A 21412-nucleotide genomic window follows, 5' to 3' on the forward strand; every position below is an offset into this window, starting at 1 on the left:
AACCATTGCCACCTACTGGCCAGTAAGATCATTACATGTACACGATGAAGTCAAATACAGTCAGTCTTAAAAACAACCAAGTCAAATGGCAAACAAAAGGTATGATTGTTTCATAAAAGAAGCAAGGTTTAATTTACAGTTTTACTAAATGTACAGTTTTTTTTTAAAAAGTGTCATTATACACAATAAATACAATACAAAATTAATCTGTAGTACTATACTTCAAATTCTTACAGTTCTTCTATTTTCTTTTTTCTCTTTACATTATTATTGTTCTTTTTTCCATGTCACTGCTTTCGCTGTGTTTGCTTCTGAACGGTTCAAAGATCTTTCAGTGATTCTATCTTAAATGTGTACGAGTGTCTGAACATACATATGCCTACAAAAAAAAAAAAAAAAAAACCATGAATGAGGGAGGCTTTGTGTCTGCACTTCAGAGATGCAAAAATTACTTGTTTTTCAAGCTTGTAATAATATTCTCCCCCCAAAAAAAATTTATTAGAAGGATCACCCAAATTTGCTGTGCTGTTATTGTATGTTTGATTTGTAAATGTGCTCTTGATGCTGGAATGCTTTAAAGGTCAACAGATTTCTTAGAGTTCTGGTGACTTTTCGGTTTGTGAATGCTTCATTGTTAATTCCTGTAGTTAGATAACCAAAACCTGAATTCAAGTCTTCGGGGAGACAGAGCACTATTACTAATATGCATTAATGAGCTTCTATGCAGTGATCACCAGTTCCTAAAAATATAATTACATGGTAGGGGGGGGGGGGGGGGACCATTCTAACAAAGGGAGAAGTGATTCATTGGTCTCTCAAAAAATAAACAAATTAACTACCATTTGATATGACAATTTTCATGATATCACTTAAAAAGTTCCTGCAATCTGCATACGTCACAGTAATTACAAACATTATTTATTAAATGAATGGTGATATATTTTTGTCTCTCACAAGTTGAGAAATCTTTAAATTGGGGAACCCACGTAGGAACCGTCCCAGGAAAAAACAAAAAGGGACAAAATTTTGAAAATCATATCAAAGTGCACTTTTTATACTTTAGAAAGTACACTTAAAGGGCCATATGTAAACCAAAAGAACACATTTCATCAGCACAAACCACAGACAAACAAAGCAAACACAGCTGAACATGGGAAAAGTGTCTCCGTTTGCTTCCCCCATCCATTGACATCCTGCTTTTCAGTCTTTCAGTCAACTTCAGCTAAAGGGGCTGTTATCTACTGTGCGTCTGTGAAACCAGATTTCCATTCTGTCCTCTGCCCCCTACCTGTGGATGCTGGGACATAGGGGTGGATGACGGAGGTGTGGAGAGGGGAGGCATGGACTGTCTGTAGGAAGGATGGGTTTGGTGCTGGTTAGGCAGGTTTGCCCCATGAACCCTCCCTAAAGCCCCTCTCCCTGAGCCTCCATGTCCAGGTGGGCCCTGTTGGAGGTTCAGTATACTGTCTATGGCACACTGCAGGTGCTCATTCAACGAGTCGTCCGGTGGCGGGCTACCGCTGGAGAAGCTTGCATTGTCCATGTCCGGAGAGTCTGACTTACAGCGTTTGGCAGGAAGTGAGGAGTCTCTTGTGCAGGAAGACTCTCCGGGAGAAGGCGGGCCAGGGGCATGTTGATCCATCCTGAAGGTACCCCTTCCTCCCTCTCGGTATTTGCTCCCTATGGCCTTCAACCGCCCCAGACCACCACCTTCCTCTGCCTCGTCCTCATCCTCTTTGTCTGAGAACTCTCGGTGGTGTTGGTATGCGTTTTTGATGCCACGGTAGAGGACGTCCTCCACCGCTGTGAGGCTCTGCGACTCTGTGTGGGAGTGAGACCGCCCATGTCCACCCTGCCTTTCTAGTTTCACACTGGCTATCACAGTCCGTTCAGGTTGAGGGGAAGAGCCTTGTGGCTGGGGGGAAGAGGTAAGAGGGGGTCCTGTTGGCAGAATGGGCAACGTATCTCCACCTCCTCCTGGTACTCCCGGCCTGTGACGTGGACTGATGTTTTCACGGTACGTCTTTCGTAGTGGGAGCCGGCAAGTGGTAGGTGAAGGAGTTGCTGTGGACACTGGGATCCGCTTGGCCCCGCCTACCTCGTGGTGTTCCAGAGTGCCATTCATCTGCGCTGAAGACGTGGAAGGGGACGATGAAGACCAGGAGGAGGAAAATGAGGGCTTAGCCCCACTACAGGAAGTTGCACTACTGGAGGCAGAACCTGTGTGTGTTGTTACTGTAGTGACTGTGGAGGAGGGGGTGGGGTGAGAAGTTGGGGGTGGAGTTCTAATGACAGTGGTGGGTGGGGTTACATGTGGTTTGACTTTCTGCGGCTGCTCAGGGGTCGGTAGTTGTGGCGTGAGTTGGGATTGGGAGTGGACCGGATCTAAGGCAGTGTTGTGAACCACCTTACTAAGCCCCGCCTCCTGTTTGATCTTCAGCTTCAAACCTATTCGCCGGCGCGCCTCGTAGGTCTTCATGGGCGGTTTGCTGGTCCGTTGGGGAAGCGCGACGTCATCGTCGTCATCAGCAGGGCGGGAGGACGGAGTGCGGCTGAAGGAGGCGCTTGGTGCGACTGGCTCCACAGATGACCGGACCACAGGAGCAGGAGTAGGGGTTGAACTGGTGGACCAGGATACTGATGCTCCCCCTCCACCTTGCTTGATCACCAGCTTGGTAGGAGGGAAGGGCGCCGGGGCAGAAACAGGAGTGGGGGCAGCAGCTGGAGTAGGTGCCGGGATTGTGGTTGGAGCAGGGGCAACTGCTGTGGCTGGAGCAAGAGCAAGTGCGGTTGGTGCAGGTGGACCTGCAACTGCTGCTGCTGAAGTGATTCTTACAGAACTCAGCTCCACCTTTACAGGCCTCGCTGCACTGCTGTCCAGTAAACAGGAATTGGCCACAAATTCTTCTGCAAAAAGTCAGAGATGAAAGTGATCAAATACCGCAAAGGTCACCGTGATTTTGCCAAGTGAGACATGTTCCTGGATCAACATATTTTGTTGATCCTGGAATAACATTCATGTCCTAAAATTTTGTCCTTACCCTACCCCTAAACCTACCCATAACTTTTCCCTAAAAATCAGAGGGAAATGATAGGTGAATAAAACTTATGTCGAAGCACCTCATCCTGGTTCTAAGCCTAAACTTGACATAAACAGTAAACTTGTCCCTCAAATCTGATTGGTTGATTTGAAAGTTGTTCCAGGATAAACAAAGATGTTGATCCAGGAAAATGTGGTACTTGGTGAAATCACGTTCACCATACCGCAACATCAGAATATATACTAACAGGTACACTACCAATAGAACATAAATTATAAACGGGAACAAAGACAATGCTCATAAAGCAATTTCATGGCAACTTTAACCTTGGTCATTACCTGGTTTCTCCTTGGCCAGAACCCTGTCCTGACTCAGAGCAACCTTCTCCTCTTGAATGAACATCCGGTCAATCATAACCATCTCTGCAGAGGGACCCAGCCTCTGCTCAAAATAAGAAACACACAAGATACCAATGAATTCAGGGCTCAGAAGCTTCAGACATAAAGAGAGGTCAAGTGAGTGAGATTTAAATGATACCTTTGATTCCTCAAAAAGCAAGTGACGATATTTATCCAGCATTGCTTGTGTGCGCTTCAAGAGTTGGCTTGAGACATTCTCAAATTCATCATCCACTGGACAGAGAACCAAGAGTTAAGCAAGAGTTAAACACTGGCCCTAAAGAGGGTGTCACAATTACACTGCAGGTCTGTAGATGTTCACACAGATGTATGAGTGTTTACCTTTGCGGTAGTCTCCCGTGGACGAAGCCATGCCTTGATACAGGTGGTACGGCAGCAGTCGATGAAGTGTGTCCTCAAATGAGTGGAAAGGAGAACTGTAGTCAGGATGGAGAACTGAGCCTTGCTGTTTTCGCAGCTGTTCTAGCATCCTACAAACAGATACATGAGCACATGAGTAGGAGAACTGCTGATCTTTAAAAAAAATTTTTTTAAATGTATAACTAGCATTGTCACTTCATTTATAGGTTTATTTTTAGATTTTTACAAATAACATGTTTGCAATTTACACTCTGTAAATGAATATATTACCTAGCCTCTTTGCTTGGTTCCATACTAAAGGGCCTTTTTAATGACGTCTGTGAAAAGACAAAAGGTTATATCAAATAGATTAATTATATATAATAAGTTATCATAAATATGACACCATCCAGATCAGTTTATTATAACAGTCTTACGCAGTGTGGTTTTGAACCTTACCTGTGTTTGAGGAGCGGGTGGTAGAGGTGCAGGCATTTGAGAGAGTCCAGCACCTAAAACCTGAATCTGCAAACCAGCTTTACCCAGAGTTAGCCCACCAACTGAACTTATGACTCCTGGCTTTGCCTGCAAAGCAGAGTCAGAATGCATTCAAAATGATCAGTCTCCAGTGAGTAAAGTTAATATATCTGAAAAGGCTAATGGTCCAGCTGCAAACTACAGTAAAAATACTATCAACTACATTTCACTCACCTGAACAGCCTGTGCAAGATTTGGAGTCGTGACTCCCTGGTTCACTGTAGCCCCAGCAGACACAGCAGAAAATACTGGAGTGTCATTTGCACCTGAGGTTAAGATAACGCATTGTCAGCTTAGAATTATTTTAAAGTAAACCTTTTAAAAGGATAGAAATATGGGATGCCCACCTGTAGTAGAGGACTTGACAAGCACAGACTTCTGCTGCAGAAGGGACTGGACTGGTGCTTGGATGGTGCCACTGGCCGCTGAAGATGCAACTTGGACTGAAGGCGGATCTGGCATTTTGCTGAACTGGTTTGAGGCCTGTTGCTGAGAGGCCTGGACTTGTGCCTGAGCTTGCTGCTTAGCCTGGAGAAGAATGTTTTGCTGGACCTGTATATATCAAAAGCAAATAGACAATCATCTTATCAGAGTTGATAAAAAATAACAATTATGGAGATTTGAAAGAGATATTTGGAGTTTTAGGCCTACATAACAATCATTTAGACCATTGATTTTGATGGCCATCTGTTTTCCCCCTCATTTTTTCAAAGTAGCCCTGCCCACAGTGACACCCGAATGTTAACAAAGCCTTGCCCTAAATAACTCTGAAATCATCAAAAATATTGTCAGAAGTGGCAGTGTTTTTTTTTTTTTTGGTGCAAACTTGTGTCATAACCAGTTAGAACAAAGTATATAGTGATGATGCAATACCTGGTGAAGTTTTTCCAAAAGCTGCTTTTGTTGAGGAGAGGGCTGTGTGATGGATGACATGGTCTGCAGCTGCGCACTGATCAGCTGTAGGTGATGCTGCTGTTCTGCAGTCAGCCCCGGCACCACAGTCACCTGCTGTTTCACCACTGCAGCTGGAGACGAGCTCGCAGCAGGCTGGAACTGGAATTGCGCGGGAAGTGGTTGTGGAGGCTTCGGGGAGCAGGAGGAAGGAGGTATGTCTGGCTGCAGGGTGGTAGGCTGAGGCAGAGTCTGAGGAAGAACTTGAGGCTGGAGCTGCACTTGTATTTGCTGAGGCTGCTGTTGCTGATGTGGAGGAGCTGGCTGTGGTGGTTGTGGAGAACCTCCGATCTGATTGTGTATGATGAAGAGAGGCGGTAAAGAGGAAGGTGTGCAGGAGCGTGAGGGAGTTTGCGCTTGAGACTGAGGCTGGGGTTGCGATGGAGGCCGAGACTGCTGGTGCTGGTGAGGAGACTGGATCTGTTGCCCGAGGGTGAGGGGAGAAACTTGAGCAGGTTGGGGGCTGTCAGACAGAGTGGGTGGTGGTGTAGGGGTGACCACATGTTGAGAAGGGGATGCGCTTTGGATCTTTATAGTCTGTGGATGAAAGCGGAGGAGGTGAGAAAATTATCAATAATCAGCCAGTTCATATTTTTAATGAATCATTTTGGGAAATTAAATTTTTAGGGATGCACTGAAATTTTTTGTTTTTTAACAGAAATTAACAGCTTGTTCACAAACATGTCTTCAATAAAATCATTTCAATAGCAATATAAAAATGAAACCACAGCAACAACACGTAAACAGATATATATTCTACAAGTCACATTACTAAATGACAACATCAGTTAGCTCTAGGCTTTATAATTCATTCTGTTTGCCATTTAATTTAGCCAGTTTATCGACTAAATCTCCTAATGATGAGACTATCAATAACAAGTTTCTTGCATAACCGTTTTATACTTCAGTTTCACAATCATTTTCAATATATGCAAATGGTACAGAGCATAAGAAAAACAAAACTGTATCTGGTTTTCAGTTTCGACCAAGAAATTTATTCCAGTGCATCACTAAAACAATGACTAACTTGCAAACATATCTAAAGTGAAAAAAAATATATATATATGAGGTGCAAAAACACCACATAGCAACAAGCAACAAACAAATACAAGTAGGATAATATAATAGCATGAAGAAATAGAAAGGAAAAATCTTTTCAAAGTTTTTACAAAGACTGCTGACAAAATATCTAAACTGTACATCAGGCACGTGTAAAAGATTAGTGCTCTCTTGATAGACACTACTGGGGTTTCAAACAGGAAGGGAGGACAACTGACATGAGGACATAATTTTTGCAAAGAACAAAAATTGGTTCACAGAGAATAGACAAGAAAAAAAAGAAAAGAAAAAAAAAGTACAAGTCTAAATAAACCAAAACAGATTTGCTGGTAGAGGGCAAAGGTAATTCAGGGCAGCGAGCAAGTGATCAAGATCAAATCTTTTAAAGTGATCTTGAAGGGAATTAGTTTAATTTCTCTTGGGGGTGCTGGGTGGGGGTGGTGGTGGTGGGGGGGGGGGACGCTGATTGAGGTTAAAAACAGCAGTTACCGAAAGTGAGGAGCAGAAGTAGTGAGTAGTCTGAATGTTAAAATGAATGGTAGAGTGAGTGGCAAAGTTTTACAACAGGGAAACTAATAGAAAGAGCTATTGCTCCATCATGACATGCTCATGGGAAGATGCACGAAGATGATGCAAACACACAACTGAAAAATAAGGTCTCTAGAGTTTTATTATTGCATGTGACACCATTTGAAAAGCATCAACCCATATCCCAATTAGTGTCAATTTAGTTCGGCAAGCTTCCTGTTAAAAAATGATTATGCAAATAAACAGCAGAAAACAAATATATTAATATATTATGGGGGGAGGTATAGCATGCAATAATAGTACTAAATAACTAATGGACAAAATAAATTATAATCCCATTACAGTAACAATAACAGAAACAGATAACATTCGTGAAAGGTGCAGAATGCAGAAAGAATGATGAAAACAGGCAAAAACAAGAGTGAAAATGAGCGAAGGAACAAATAAAAGCATCCAAGTCTGAGCAATGACAGTAGAAAGACAATGGGACAGAAAGAGAGGGAGATCTGCTGGGAGACAGTGGTCCAATACGCAGCAGTGGCAGCAACAAGTGGGTGGGGCTTAGTGCAGAGCATGAGCTCATCTACCTTGTTAACCACTGTTGCCATGTGGGCGGGGCCAAGGGAGGGGCTGGGACTCTGCCTCTGCCGAGTCTCAGCTAACAAGTTGTCATGGCCTGAAGGGGCGGCACCAGAACTGCTGCCGCTGACGATAACAGACGCAGGTACACCCACAGCAGCAGGTGGGTCTTTTCCTGCTTGCTGCTGTTGGTCCTAACATGGGTACATTTATCAGTTCAGGAATGGGAGAGGTAACACAATCATCCAATCTGGTCAGAGGTCAGCTTGGGGATCAAATGTTGTTATGTTAGCTTATTAGCTAAGGGACACAGTTTACAAACAGCAGATAAGGTTTAAAGAGGGCACACTGACCTGCTGCAGGAACATTTGAAGAGACTCCTGACTAAGGATCATGCTGGAACCAGGTGACGTGAACACCTTTCCTGGGCTGTGCTGGGACTGGGAACCCAAACCCACCATTGAGGGCGTCGATGTGGCCATAGTGGGGGATGGAGATGAAGAGGAAGGAACCGAAGCTGCTACTGAAACCGGTGCAGTCGCCTGAACCGTGAGAATTGAGGGCTGGGGTTGGGTCTGTGCTGGGTGAGCAGCAGGGTCCGTAGAGCCGCCCAATACTGTGATTCCCTCTCCTGGCTGGCATGGTGCCATGGCTGTCGATCCACTGCTACCGTTATTGGGGATGCCACCAGACTGCTCCAACGTCTGCAAACTGACTGCTGGGCTAAGGCTCTCCATGGACAGGGAATTCTGTATAGGCATGCCCTGGATGACCGTTTGAACGTGGCCCGTTACCGGATGGGCTTGTGTCTGCGTTTGCGCCAATGACACCGGCATTTGGAACATCTGACCGGGCTGGAGCTGGATGTGTCCAGAGAGAATATGGGCGGCACCAGGGTGACCCTGTGAGGCCAACACCTGACTCAGGTTGATGTTCTGATTGGCTGTCAAGATCTGATTAGCAATTAACTGTCCCCCAGGCCCCTGACTGGTAATGATGTGACCCCCAGGATGCTGAGTCAGGATCTGACCTCCTGCCTGAAGCCCTGGTAAGAGGAACTGGTGGTTTTGGCTCTGCAGGACAGTCTGCGAGGGAATGACAATGCTTCCCTGTTGGTTTAACAAGTGAACACTGAGCGGTTTGCCTGACGTTTGGGGGCCTTGTTGCCTTAAGAGCGCTTGAGAAAACTGCGTTCCCTGTGATGCAGCCTGTGTGCTCAAGACTACATTTGAGACAGGCTTCCCAGGGAGGAACGTTACATTCTGACCAGCTGACACTGGGATTTGCTGCACCCCCAGAGCCTTATTAGCATCATTTGGCAAGTTGTGTGGGGCAGGAAGCTGTTGGTGTTGCTTGAAGATTTTGGGTTGGATGGAACCCCCTTGAGGAGGTTTGGGCTGAATTGGCGTTGGCGTTCGCTGGATGATGACATTCTGCATGATTTGGCCTTGAGACTGGGTTTGAGATCCAATTCCTGCACCCAGAGAGGCATTACCGAAACCCACAATGCCACCAGCAGTGGCCATTGTAGTTGCACTGTTGTTGGTATTTGTGTTGCTTAAGCTGACAGCTGGCCCATTTAAGGCAGGGGACCCAAGAGTGGCCTTGCCCCCTTGAATTAAAAGTCCACCTCCTGAACTCAAAACAGAGCCTCCAAGCCCAGCCTGCGTTCCAGCGCTTGCTGCCTCAGGCCCAGGTTGATGCAGTTGGTAGCCACCCATGGTTTTCGTCAAAATCTGCTGCCCAGATGAATTTATAGTCATTACAGTGGGTTGGCCCACAACTTGAATTTGTCCAATGCCCAACGGTCCGGACTGACTGCCATTCGGTAAGGCCTGAAGGCTTGAAATAGACTGAAGGGTTACATTTCCAAGCCCGACTTGCTGTACGAATGGCTGGACGCTGATAGCCTTGTTCATGACCTGGGGAAGCTGCAGGCCTGGATGTGCCAGGACTGAGCCGAGCATGTCTGGGGTGGCATTTGAGGGTGCGGTAGGGGTGCCTTGGTTTGAAAAAATCTGGGTAGCACCTCCAATGCCCACTCCAGACAGCCCAGCATCAGGCAGCGGTTGGACCACCTGTGTAAGGCCAGTTAACCCAAAGGAACTAAGGTCAAGCTCAGCCTCGGCCTCTTGAAGGCTCTGCTCTGTGATGTTAGCCTCTGCCAGACTCTGCTGCAAAATGTCACAGGGCTCATGATTTGCCCCAACACCATTGCTTCCATTGTCTCCTCCCGGCGATCCCCCCAAGATGTCATCATCCTCCAGGAAGTCCAAATCAACGCTGACTCTTGGAAGGCCTGGCTCATTTGTTGACAGCTGAACCTGTGGTTGGACCTCAGGAATGTGGCCCTGGAAAAGACAAAAAGACCAATGTTAGCCCTTAAACCTAGCCACACATTCAGAATGATGCAAGAATAAGATGGCATGGATGGATCTGGGATGGTGGTAGGCCTTTGGGACTGACTGCTGTAGATGCAGGTCTGGTGCACGATGCATCTGTTTTGGATGGTGGGGCTGAGGAGCACGTGCTACAAAAAAGGATGGAGACAGGAGGTTGGCGCAAATGGGGGATATTACTCACCCCAGTGCTGGAGAAGAACGAGCTGGACGGGTCACTTGAGCCATCCAAAAGGTCATCAGTGTCCAGCTACAGACAGATATACCCAGGTATAGGACAGGCAGAAATCACCACAGCACACAGACAGGCGTGTGAAAGCGACAGAGCAGATGCACAAAGGGCAAATAGGCAGACAAAGAGGGAAAGGCAAGGGAAGAGCAAAGTGAGGACAGTGCACCAATCAACCAGAACAAAATGCAGGCATAACCAAGTTAAAAGGCCAAGCAAACAAGAAAGAAAACAGGGGTCAAAAGAGAGGAAAATTAGATTAGTATTTCATATTAAAGAATTAACCAAAGAGGGAAAAAATCAGGATTGAAATTAAAGAAAAGATAATTAAGCTGGACAACCGATTTAGGGGGAAGAAATGTAAAAATAACCCGGAAAAGTTTGTGGGAAATCTTGCTGGGTGAGTGTGCTGTTTTTTGTGTGTGATGCATCTAGGTTATCACGCAAAGTACTCACTTGTGTTTCTGATCCATGAAGAAAATCATTGAGTGCTTCTGGGTCACTGTACAACAAGAAAGATGTTATTCAGCTACACTACATCCAACATTCAAACTTCAACACAGTTATGCCATTTTTGGTGTAACAACTTACCAAATTACATCTAGCAAGCACCTGCCATCTTCATCATCCATGTCAACTGTACAAAAAAAGTGCATAAACATTAACACTTATGCAAATCTGCTAAACCTTACACAAACCTCAAAAGCAAATCTTCAAGCAAGTACTTCCTTACTAGTGAAATGTGGGTGCATTTATAAGGAGTCAATTTGTTATTTGAATCAACCATGTACATTAGTGAAAATAAAGTAGAACATCAGTCAGCATTATTAAAACGTTTATGAACTACACCATTTCAGACGCTATCAATTTCAATCTTAAGAGAATAAATCAAGCTGTTGACAAATGCAAATAATATTAAAATCAGAGTAAATGTTGCCAGGTAAATCTTTCATCAGTGCGCGTCACATGTCCAAACCCCCCCCCCATGTTAATGTTAACCCATCATTACGGTATACTTTTCTGGTGAATTGATTGACTTCCATCATTAAAACACTATGTGGATCGTTTAATGCTCGAATACACATTCATTGTCGATAATACCAAACTATAATCAAAATCTAACGCATTCTGAGGCTTTAAGGAAGAACAATTACACACACAAAAACAAAAGAGTGAACGCTTTCACATCTTTTGAAGGCAGCAGCTGAACTTTCGTGCACAATCTGTGGCGCGAGAGCTGATGGGAAAAAGCGCGCGCATCACTTCACACTGTTTTACAGACAGAAAAACACCACCGAGACAGAGTGTCAAATATCACGATTTAAAGAGTTACAAACACCTATTTTCACTTAAGTGTCAGACTCGGTGATTCGCTGGCCTGATCATGTTCACAGTCTCGAGCTAAACAAATCAAAACCACAAAATGAAGATGAGGTAGGCGGGGACGCCACTAATGTTTGTTGGGGGCAAACAGACTGTGCGAATAGCACACATACCATCATTAACAAATATCTGCGAAAGCTTCTTCTGTCAGAGATTTGTTTTAGGTCATTTTGAGAGGGTCTCGCATCAGAACAACACCGGAGACGTGAATGGACACTCTGGACCTGCAGGACACGGCGGTTATTTTGCTCATTTGCAAAGATGTAATAACTCCCTCGACATTCCCACTGGTGCAGATACTTTTATTTGCGACCATTTTATAGGTTTACCAACATAGAGCGCATTTAATTCGCTTTTTAACGCTCGTTCTGCAGCAGATTCAGTTAGCTGTGGCTAGCTAGCTTCCTAGCTGTTATATGTGCGTTTACAGACGCAATACGAACAAATTTGACAACAACTGACTGTAAACACGTAGTATTTCTGCCGGACGAGCGCATTCACTGTTGCCAGTGCACATGATAGTTGAATATTTTGTGTTCGAACTCCAATTGATGCAATTGCGTAGCCTATCTTTATCCCAGCTAAATATGAGTTTATGTTGGAATACTCCTGGATCAAGGGGGTATGCTTGGGAATTCGCTGTAAACTCAACCTATTAACCGACCTATGCAACGGGCCGGCCAAATGAAGCGGGAAGAGTTGAGGTCTGCATGCGAATGTTGCAGCGTTGCAATAGTTATTGAGAATTAAAGAGAAATTGCTACATTGTATCAAACTCACCCGAGACGATAGAGGTGCAGGCGGCGCGGGGTCTCCAGTACGGCCCTGCACGGGCTCCGCGTCAGGACCCAAGCACAGCTCTCACAAGCAGGAAACAGAGGCCCGACACGATCGCCTGATTAATAAACAACACCACACTGTTATTGTTGCTGTTAATATTGCGGTATAAATACGCATGTTGCCCTTTTACATCGGCACGATATAATACTTTATTTGTGTATCAATTTCACTGTAACACTGAAATATATGGATTGCATTAAACGGAAATACATTATCTTGTTTCAAGGTTGTAAACATAGGCTACAGATTAGATAAGATGGAACGTTCAATGAGAATGAAATTTAATCTAAACATGAACAACATTAAGATCACCATTTTAATTCCATATACCCAGTTTATATGTATATATATATATATATATATATTATTATTTATTTTTATTTTTACATGAATAAAACTGTTAATCTTCTTCCCCAAGAAACACATTTTCCCACAACAGTTAGATGGGACTAAGTTAGAGGATGGCTCGCTCCACAATAACAAACAGGCAGTTGTCTGTACAGCTTCACCTTGGGTCCGGATGTTTTTATGACAAAGGAGTCTGTTTTGATGAAACACTGGTGGCTGTGATTGGTCCTGTTTGTTAAACATCACAAATAAGGGGTGGTGCGACCTCAAGCATTACAGTGGAGGGTTGGCTTCTTTGTAATAAAGGCTAAAATTAACCATTTGCCCCCTCACAAAAAAAAAAAGGCTTTTTTATTAAGTATAAGGGGCGTGGTATTCCATATTGTTTACCCCCATTGATTGGTCGCATTTGAAGTTGTGCTTGAATATTCCTTACATTTAAAGGGTGTGGCTTGGACCTTTACGGGTGTCCCAGTGCTTGACTGGTGTGACAGAAATATCGCAATGAATAGATTTCATCCGCCACCCACTCCTTCCTCTTTGTCTCCTTTCAACTGCGCATGTCCCACAGTCAATAGAGACGTCTTCTTTCAGCAATGACATAACCGATCGGAGCAGTAGTATGTAACGCGATAATTCTCATGACATTGTATCGATAGGTTATTACAAATATTAAGTTGAGAGGAACATGTCTGCGCCCCTTCATTATTTCAGGTTGTAGTAATAAACTACTGCACTAACGCCGCAGCCTGCAGTGTCCAGCAGAGGGCGCAGATGCATCACTTTATGAGGGATAGTTCACCCAAAATCACTGTCTGGTTACCAACATTCTTTAAAATATCTGATTTTGTGTTCAACAGAAGAAAGAAACTCATACAGGTTTGGAACAACTTAAGGGTGAGTAAGTGATGACAACGTTTTCATTTTTGGTGAACTATCCCTTTAACTGGGACCCAGGAATAGACTTTTGTCCTCTGTAGTGGACATTATATTTTAGTGATTTTCTCTGACACTGTATATGTCATAGTTTTAATGTCCTGTAAAGAGCACATGCAGGGCTTTTCAAGAGAGACCAAATGTTGGAGGAACAACTTCTCCTTGGTCTTTTATAATGACTGACATTAATTTAGTGATCAAATGTAGCACTCTAATGGAAATATGATAATATTTTGAAATTATCATTAAAATCTGACTAATTTTCATTTTGTTTGTCATAAATCAACATCTCAGGAAAATGTTATGGTGTTTCTAATCAATATATTACTTTCTGTTACGAAACAGGGCATTGATTTCATACATGTCCGATGTAGAGACACCGGGACTTAAAGCATGTTTATTAGGCATTTTGGGAGACACAATAAATGAATAGGGAAATAAATGATATATCAATATTCCTATGAAATATTAGATATTATTAGGAAAATGTTGCCAATTATTACTCCCATTATTACACTTATTTTTTTCATTACATGTTGCCTCAAGAACACATTAATATGCATATTAGATACAGTGTATAGATGCATTGTATTGAATGGCACTGCCCATTTATGGCTATTTTACACACATTTTACATGCATAAAGTAAAATGGTATATCAATTCATTCAGTTATATCTTTCATAACATCGTTCAGAATCATCTTAAAACAAAGTTTGGTTAAACAAAATCCTGAAACTTAAAATTTAATTGGTGAATAAATGATTGTTATACATGTTATACATTGTTATATATATATATATATATATATATATATATATATATATATATATATATATATATATATCTCCCATTGTTATACATGTCATTTCATGTCTTTTTTCTTTTTTAAACAATCGAGTCCTGGTGTCCACTACAGAGGATATAGCATAACGTATTAATAAAATATATTTAGTCAAAAATGTTTTCATCCCATTCGTTTTTTTATGCTCAGTCTAAACAGTGTAATGACATGAAAAAAAAAACTAAATCCAAGTGTCACAGACATTCACTAAAATATAATATCCACTACAGAGGACACAAGTCTGTTCCTGGGTCCCAGTAAGTACATGTTGTTTATTAATATCACTCAGTACTTAAGTGTATAATTAATTACAATGTAACAAAGACTCCCTGAAATAAAGTGTAACCTTTTCTTTACAAAGTACACATCAGTTACAATCAGTTCTGTAATGTGATGCAGCCAGTTGGTGTAGACCTCAGTATAAAGGTATTTACTTAAGTTAAGGTTATCAGATTTTAAAAGGGAAAACTATATATTTCTAGAACTGTATTCTTCAGACAAACTTCAATGGTATCACCCAATTTCATTCACACCCTCTGAAATCCGCGTTTCCTGGTTTCCATGGTAGCACCCACATTCTTTACGACAGCGTACTGCCGTATTCTGTTAGACCGGTGTCGTACTTTTTTGCAGAATCACCATGGCGTCTGTGTTGAAAGAGACTGCGGGGTTGTATGAAACGCTGAAAGCCGAGTGGAATAAAAAGAATCCAAATCTTAATAAATGTGGCGAGATCCTGAGCAAGCTAAAGGTACGCCCGATGATATGGAAGGGTAACATTACTCTTAAACTGCCGACATGAGCTGTGGTTGTAGTGGGATGAGCAGTTAGCACTAGTGCTGCTATCTAGAACGGTCCAGTCGATTCCCATTCAACTTACTGACAAACACGTTATGCATGTGTTTTAGTTTATTTATGTGATAAAGTACAGTTGACATTTTTGTGAGCTGTATTGTGGCTTTGGGTTTGTTCCTCGCCAAAGTAGCAAGTTAGCTAGCAGACAGCGAATTCATACAGCAGTGAAACAAAATGACTGATAATTATTTTATATAATGTTTTTTATTACTTATGTTTCAAATTACATTTCCTCGGGAAACTTATTTTTTAACGTGTTGAATAATGAAGAAAAATAAAGACTCTCAATTGATAGTTCTCATGATTCCTATTATATTGTCATTAATCCTATATTAATATAATCTCATATTATTTGTCTGCCATGTTTAATTTATATTATTCTCATTATGTTGTGGTGGATTATTTTATTATTATTATTATTTTGGTAGATATCCCTGTTGGAATTGAACTTTCTACCGACTACTGGGACCAAACTAACTAAACCGCAACTTATCCTGGCCAGTGAGTATTTATGAAGGTTTTACGATTGTTTTTTAGCTGAAATTATATATCTATTTTAATTGCTTCAGTCATTTATTAATATTTATTCTTTTCTTTTTTCCTTCACAGGAGATGTTTTGGAGATCGGAGCACTATGGAGCATCCTGAAGAAAGACATCCCCTCCTTTGAACGCTACATGGCTCAGCTTAAGTGTTATTACTTTGATTACAAGTAATGACATTTTTCGGTCTTACATCTTCTATTTGCTCACGATCACTTATTACTTACTTAAAGGAATAGTTCACCCAGTAATGAAAATTATCCCATAATTTACAAACCCTCAAGCCATCCTAGGTGTATATTACTTTTTTCTTTCAATAAATACCTTCTGAAGTGAAGCGATGGGTTTTAGTAAGAAAAATATCCATATCTAAAACTTTATAGACTATAATCACTGGCTTCCGGCAACTGCCGTGTGTTTTTGAGGGGCGACCTCTGACCTCATGTATGACGTAGGCATAGCGTAAGTTTAGGTGAGATAGTGATTACAGTTTATAAAGTTTTAGATATCGGTATTTTTCTTACAAAAACTCATCGCTTTTACTTTAATGATGGATGAACATGCTTTTTGGATCTTCAAAAGTTTGGGCACTGTTCAATGCCATTACAAAGTTGGGAAGAGCCAGAATATTATTTAATATAACTCCGACTGTTCAGCTGAAAGAAGAAAGTCATATACACCTAGGATTGCTTGAGGGAAAGCAAATTATAGGACAATTAAAATTGTAATAATCAGTTTCAGCTGTTTTGCTGGCTTTTTGTTTGCTCCGGTTACACTTTCCTCTCTTCTTCAATGTCACAGGGAGGAGCTGCCCGAGTCGGCCTACAGGCACCAGTTACTGGGTCTCAACTTGCTCTTCCTGCTCTCTCAGAACAGAGTGTCTGAGTTCCACACAGAGCTGGAAAGATTGAGCGCAAAAGACATCCAGACCAATGTCTACATCAGACACCCAGTTTCATTAGAGCAGGTGTGGGACACTTTTTACTCGTCACTTATATTGAATGTATTTGTCAATGTCTGTTTTGTTTGTTTCCTACTTTTTTGCTTCTTCATTTCAGTATCTGATGGAAGGCAGTTACAACAAGGTCTTCCTTGCCAAAGGAAACATCCCTGCTGAGAGCTACACCTTCTTCATTGACATTCTTCTTGATACCATTCGGTAGGGTTTTCTTAGTCTTAATAGCTAAATGTTGGTGATGAACCATGTTTTGGATCGTTTGGTCATTTGAATATGTTGTGTTTTGTTTGTAGAGATGAGATTGCGGGTTGTATAGAGAAAGCATATGAACAGATTCAGTTCAATGAGGCCACGCGGGTGCTTTTCTTTTCCTCCCCAAAAAAGATGACTGAATATGCGAAGAAAGTAAGTGTTCAATGTGTTTGTCAAATGTTGACGTGTCACGATCATGAATTTTGTGCTGAGAATTTATTGTCATACAAATAATTACAATTAACGATTTAATTCTGTTTGGTTTGTCACTTACATTAAGGGTGTGTTGACACTTGGCATGTTTGGTTTGATTAAAACAAACTATGGTGTGATCGCTCTGTTAGTGCGGTCCATTTGAACGTGTGAACTCTGCCGGCTGAACCCTGGTGCGCACCAAACAAGCGGATTGAGACCCTGAAAAGATGGGTCTCGGTCTGCTTCCAAACGAACTCTGGTGCGGTTCGAATGAAATATAAACGAATCACGGACCAAAGACATGTAAGCTATTCAAAAACAGGACATGATGTCACAAGATGCGACCCTAAAAAGGACAGAATGCTCAACATACCTGTTTTTTTCTGGTCATAGTCGTGATGTTGCCCATCACAGTTCGGTACAGGCGCCAGAACCACGTCTCCTCGCAGCAGATCTTCGTGTGTGTGTGTGACCTGCTGTTGTTTTGACTTCGTTACACATTTTATTAGCTCTTCACGATCAAAATACCATCATATGTAGGCTATGCACATGCAACAAGTGCATTTAGCCCTGAACACAGCATTGTTTTGGATGTTTGGAAGTTCCGTCACAAAATATACGCAATAAAAGCCGACCAATCAGGTTATGAATATAACCCTATGTCTTTAGGTGCAGTATATTTAAGTTTGATGTTAAAAATGCCAATGTAAACGCTAATTTGACCAGGACTAAATGTGGTTGTTTTTTGGTCTGGATCAAGCGAATCGAACTACTAGTGTGAACACACCACAAGTCTAATGCATTATATTTTACTTGGAATTGTATATAATATAATAATAAAAATGGTTATAAAACAGGCCCATATTATTTACTTTAATGCTTTGGAAATTAATCATTTAACATTTATTTATCAATTATTTTTAATATAATACATTAAATCCACAAACCCTTATTTCTTGTGAAGGAGGACTTATCTTGTGTACTTTATAACAATTTGTTTTATATTCTTTACTCCCTGGATTATGTTCCCCGTTCACACTGCCAGCGACTTTAAAAAAAAAATTAAATATAAAACTAAGATATCATTATTTGATTAGGAATTAGACTTAAAATAATTTTAAATAAAAATAAGTAGCATTCTGCTGTTGGAGAGTGTTCCAGCGGTGCTCAGTGCATTAAAGTAGTGCACAAGTCATTAACTAGATTAACGATCGATCAATCGACGAATTAAAATCGCTCATAATGTTCAAAATGACTAATCATAAAAGTAATACATTTTCTTGTCCCTAATAATCAACAGAATGCAGGAGAATCTGTAAAACGAACTGCAGCAGTGCTAATCTGTTCATTTATATAGTGTGATTCTTTTCCAAGCATCATTTTATTATATCAATGTATGTGATTACAGTCAAATCATATAAAACAGTGAAATCGGGTTATTACAAATCGGGTCCTCCCTCGTGATAGGGTCTCCCCAAACTGTCAGTAAACTGTCAAACTGACTCCCGTCGCTTGACACGCCAACGGTCACTGTCGCCAGCGCTCCTTTGAAAATGAATGGGATCATGTTGCTTTGTCGCTAGCGGTGTGAATGGGGCTTGACTCCACTATCACGCATATAATGGAAGAAATGTTAAGCACTTTCATTGCACAAAATTTGAAACTTAATGCACAGTTATTGCAGTAATTGCATATTAGATAAGATGATTAATCAATAATCGCACATACTCTATTGTTTAATCTTAGTGTTATTTGATGAATAGATATTAATATGCTTTTTGTGCTCTGCAGAGAGGATGGACCCAGAGTCCTGATGGATACTACTCGTTCAGTACCCAGCACCAAAAGACAGAGGAAGTGAACATCCCCTCCACAGAACTGGCCCAACAAGTCATCGAGTATGCAAGGCAGCTGGAAATGATTGTGTAGTGCGGATCTGGCAGCATTTAGACACCTGTATACATAAAGGTTCACATTTGTTTATCCAAATAAAACCGTTGTACAGTAGCCCTGTATCTGTACTCAGTTCAGACACTGGATGACACAGCCGCTAAGAATGGCTCTCAGAGGATGAGACCAGAACGCTTTGACCTACACTTCAATATCAATATCTACCGGTGTCAGGATCTCTCTGTATGATTGTCTGGTGGGTGTGTCATCTGTTTTCAGGAACCATTTCTTATCTAATGACTGGATCTCAAAAGGTTTTTTTTTTTTTGGAGGCGGGTTGGGATAAACATTTAATCTGTCCTGTTTTGAATATTCACATGTTGTTCCTCTCAGCAAGATCTGATGGTTTTTATCAAGAGTGAGTTTGTGAAGAGAAGTGGGTCTGGCTGGCATGCCTGAGATGGATGTTGTCGGCAGCAGCTAAACTTCAGTGCTTATTCATTGTTGCCCTAGGAGTGTTCATTGAATTATTATACTCTTTTGCCCTGGCCATGTATCCTAGCAACAGCGTGATGATTGCAGTTAAAAGTTTGCAGATGTTTTGTAATTGGTTATGCTTTTTTTTTTGTCCTGTAATGGGATGATCCCTCCCCTAAATTGTCAGGAGGCATTGACAATTCTGATAAATAAAATGTTTTTTTGTGTGACTCTTTTATAAAATGTCTTCTGAAGCACTGAATGAGTAGCATGTTGTCATTTATATTGTGCTAATTAGATGCAGGAACTACTGTGAAACATGTTAGTGTATTTGTCTCAGATGTAAAAAATGAAAAATAAATCGGAGGTAAGTCTTCTAAATCAAAAATATGTTGTCTGAACAATCACAGAAGAGGAAGCCACTGTTTGCAATGGATGCATACGATGTTCATGTTCAGGCTAAACAACCAACATTAAGATACACTTTAACATGCATATGATGTTGAGGCTGTTGGGTTTTCTGAATATATATATTCAGGGCCCTTCAGGATGTGCTTGTGTTTGTTTCATTCTCTAATTTCAGTTTCATTCTGATTTGCCTTGGGCTTGGCACATAATCAGGGTGTGTTTCTCTAGGCCTTTTTTAAGAATCGAAGGACTATGGTGGAGCATAGCTGAGAATTGAGATTGGCTCAGTCATTAGGTGGTTCTCAAGATGAATGGTCCATGGATTCATAGTGTCAAGCAGAGGTATCGCCACATTGACTTTTCCAATAAAAACCATCACTGGTGTCTGTGAAGGCCAGCAAATGCAGTTGTGCTGCATGCAAGACTATCAGATTTATTTATCTAGAGTATAAATGTGCTTCTCCCAGTGTGGACCACAGTGGCAGATTCTAGATGATGTGTTGGTGGCTTTGGTGTGGGTCAGGATTGTAAGTGTCTGCAGTGGTTATGTTCTCTGTGGTCTTGCCTTTCGTCCTTCATGCTGGTTTTCCACTTTCACGTGAGGGAGGAACATCAACCAGTTTAGATCCTACAGTTGAGGGCAGAGGGTGTCAGATCCCCGGGGCCTGAGCTTTCACAATCTCTCTCTACTGTCGTTCTGCTGGGGTGATTGTTGGGAAGCTTCTTTTGACAATAAGAACGAGCCTCTTGTTTTATTCAATTCTATAAAAGAAAACCAGGAGACATCTAATGCAAAAACTAATATCTGGGTAATATTTAACCAGACTCTTAAAAATAAAGGTTCTTTATTGGCATTGATGGTTCCACGAAGAACCTTTAACATTCATGGAAACTTTCCATTTCAATAAAAGGTTCTTTATTGTGGAAAATAATTCTTAGATTTTTTAAATGTTCTTCACTCCAAGAAAAATGGTTTTAAGAACTGAAACCCCAAATGTTTTTTCTTGGCTTCACTGCAAAAAAAAATAAAAAAAAATAAATGTAAACCTTTATATTTAAGAATGACAAAAACAGAAAAAGTCCATTAATAGGATTCTTTTTTAATTTTTTATTGTGGCATTGTCATGATAGTTGAGCAAACTGAATAGACTTCAGTTTTAGACTCATTTTGCATTGCATTTCAAGACACAAGAGCAATAGACAGAGCATAGTCAATTTGAGGAGAGTAATTTTTTTATTTTTTTATTTCCTTTATTACTTCCTTGCGTGCCCTTATTTTCACCCTCTTGAGTTTGCTGAGGTCTGTCGCATGTTTTCTTGCACTTCAGCACGTTGGCTTTACGTGGAGCTGGACTGGTACCCAAGCTGGTGTCTTTTTGGTTGTAGACGCAATTTCCCTCAGCAT

At 41.4% G+C, this 21412-nt stretch overlaps 2 protein-coding genes across 7 annotated transcripts; one reads left to right on the top strand and one right to left on the bottom strand.

Annotated features, from left to right (window-relative positions):
- Nucleotides 1-102: 102 nt before the first annotated feature.
- On the bottom strand, nt 103-12340 carry bicra (BRD4 interacting chromatin remodeling complex associated protein). 6 transcript variants are annotated; one of them, XM_082183170.1, is made up of 15 exons: nt 12245-12339; nt 10673-10718; nt 10538-10583; nt 10037-10102; nt 7807-9804; nt 7462-7647; nt 5210-5824; nt 4684-4888; nt 4511-4602; nt 4259-4384; nt 4091-4137; nt 3782-3930; nt 3579-3673; nt 3380-3482; nt 103-2907 (listed from the first exon to the last, which is right to left on the bottom strand). In XM_082183170.1, exons 2-15 carry the CDS (start codon nt 10711-10713, stop codon nt 1235-1237), a joined length of 5442 nt encoding a protein of 1813 aa, XP_082039296.1. In that variant the 5' UTR covers nt 10714-10718; nt 12245-12339; the 3' UTR covers nt 103-1234. The 6 variants fall into 6 exon arrangements, with proteins under 6 accessions (XP_082039296.1, XP_082039294.1, XP_082039295.1 ...); XM_082183168.1 differs by having other exon boundaries at nt 3380-3485; XM_082183169.1 differs by lacking the exon at nt 12245-12339 and adding an exon at nt 12129-12212 and having other exon boundaries at nt 3380-3485.
- Nucleotides 12341-15022: 2682 nt separating this feature from the next.
- psmd8 (proteasome 26S subunit, non-ATPase 8) lies at nt 15023-19829 on the top strand. Its single transcript, XM_082181434.1, has 7 exons — nt 15023-15181; nt 15714-15786; nt 15895-15997; nt 16629-16794; nt 16886-16986; nt 17079-17190; nt 19024-19829. The coding sequence occupies exons 1-7, from the start codon at nt 15071-15073 to the stop codon at nt 19159-19161; spliced, it is 804 nt and encodes a 267-aa protein (XP_082037560.1). The 5' UTR covers nt 15023-15070; the 3' UTR covers nt 19162-19829.
- Nucleotides 19830-21412: the final 1583 nt, after the last annotated feature.

This window comes from Leuciscus leuciscus, assembly GCF_965113295.1.
Source record: "Leuciscus leuciscus genome assembly, chromosome: 10".
In the NCBI taxonomy this organism is placed as follows: domain Eukaryota; kingdom Metazoa; phylum Chordata; class Actinopteri; order Cypriniformes; family Leuciscidae; genus Leuciscus; species Leuciscus leuciscus.

What these genes read in the sequence shown, in the direction of transcription:
- bicra (XM_082183168.1), bottom strand. Translation starts at nt 10,713, where the DNA reads ATGGATGATGAAGATGGCAGGTGCTTGCTAGATGTAATTTG. An exon ending in CGTTCTTCTCCAGCACTGGG is followed by an intron (nt 9,805 to 10,036) that starts GTGAGTAATATC and finishes TGTCTTTTCCAG; the next exon opens with GGCCACATTCCTGAGGTCCA. An exon ending in TTTTGGAAAAACTTCACCAG is followed by an intron (nt 4,889 to 5,209) that starts GTATTGCATCAT and finishes TGATATATACAG; the next exon opens with GTCCAGCAAAACATTCTTCT.
- psmd8 (XM_082181434.1), top strand. Translation starts at nt 15,071, where the DNA reads ATGGCGTCTGTGTTGAAAGAGACTGCGGGGTTGTATGAAACGCTGAAA. An exon ending in ACCCAGTTTCATTAGAGCAG is followed by an intron (nt 16,795 to 16,885) that starts GTGTGGGACACT and finishes TCTTCATTTCAG; the next exon opens with TATCTGATGGAAGGCAGTTA. An exon ending in TGACTGAATATGCGAAGAAA is followed by an intron (nt 17,191 to 19,023) that starts GTAAGTGTTCAA and finishes TGTGCTCTGCAG; the next exon opens with AGAGGATGGACCCAGAGTCC.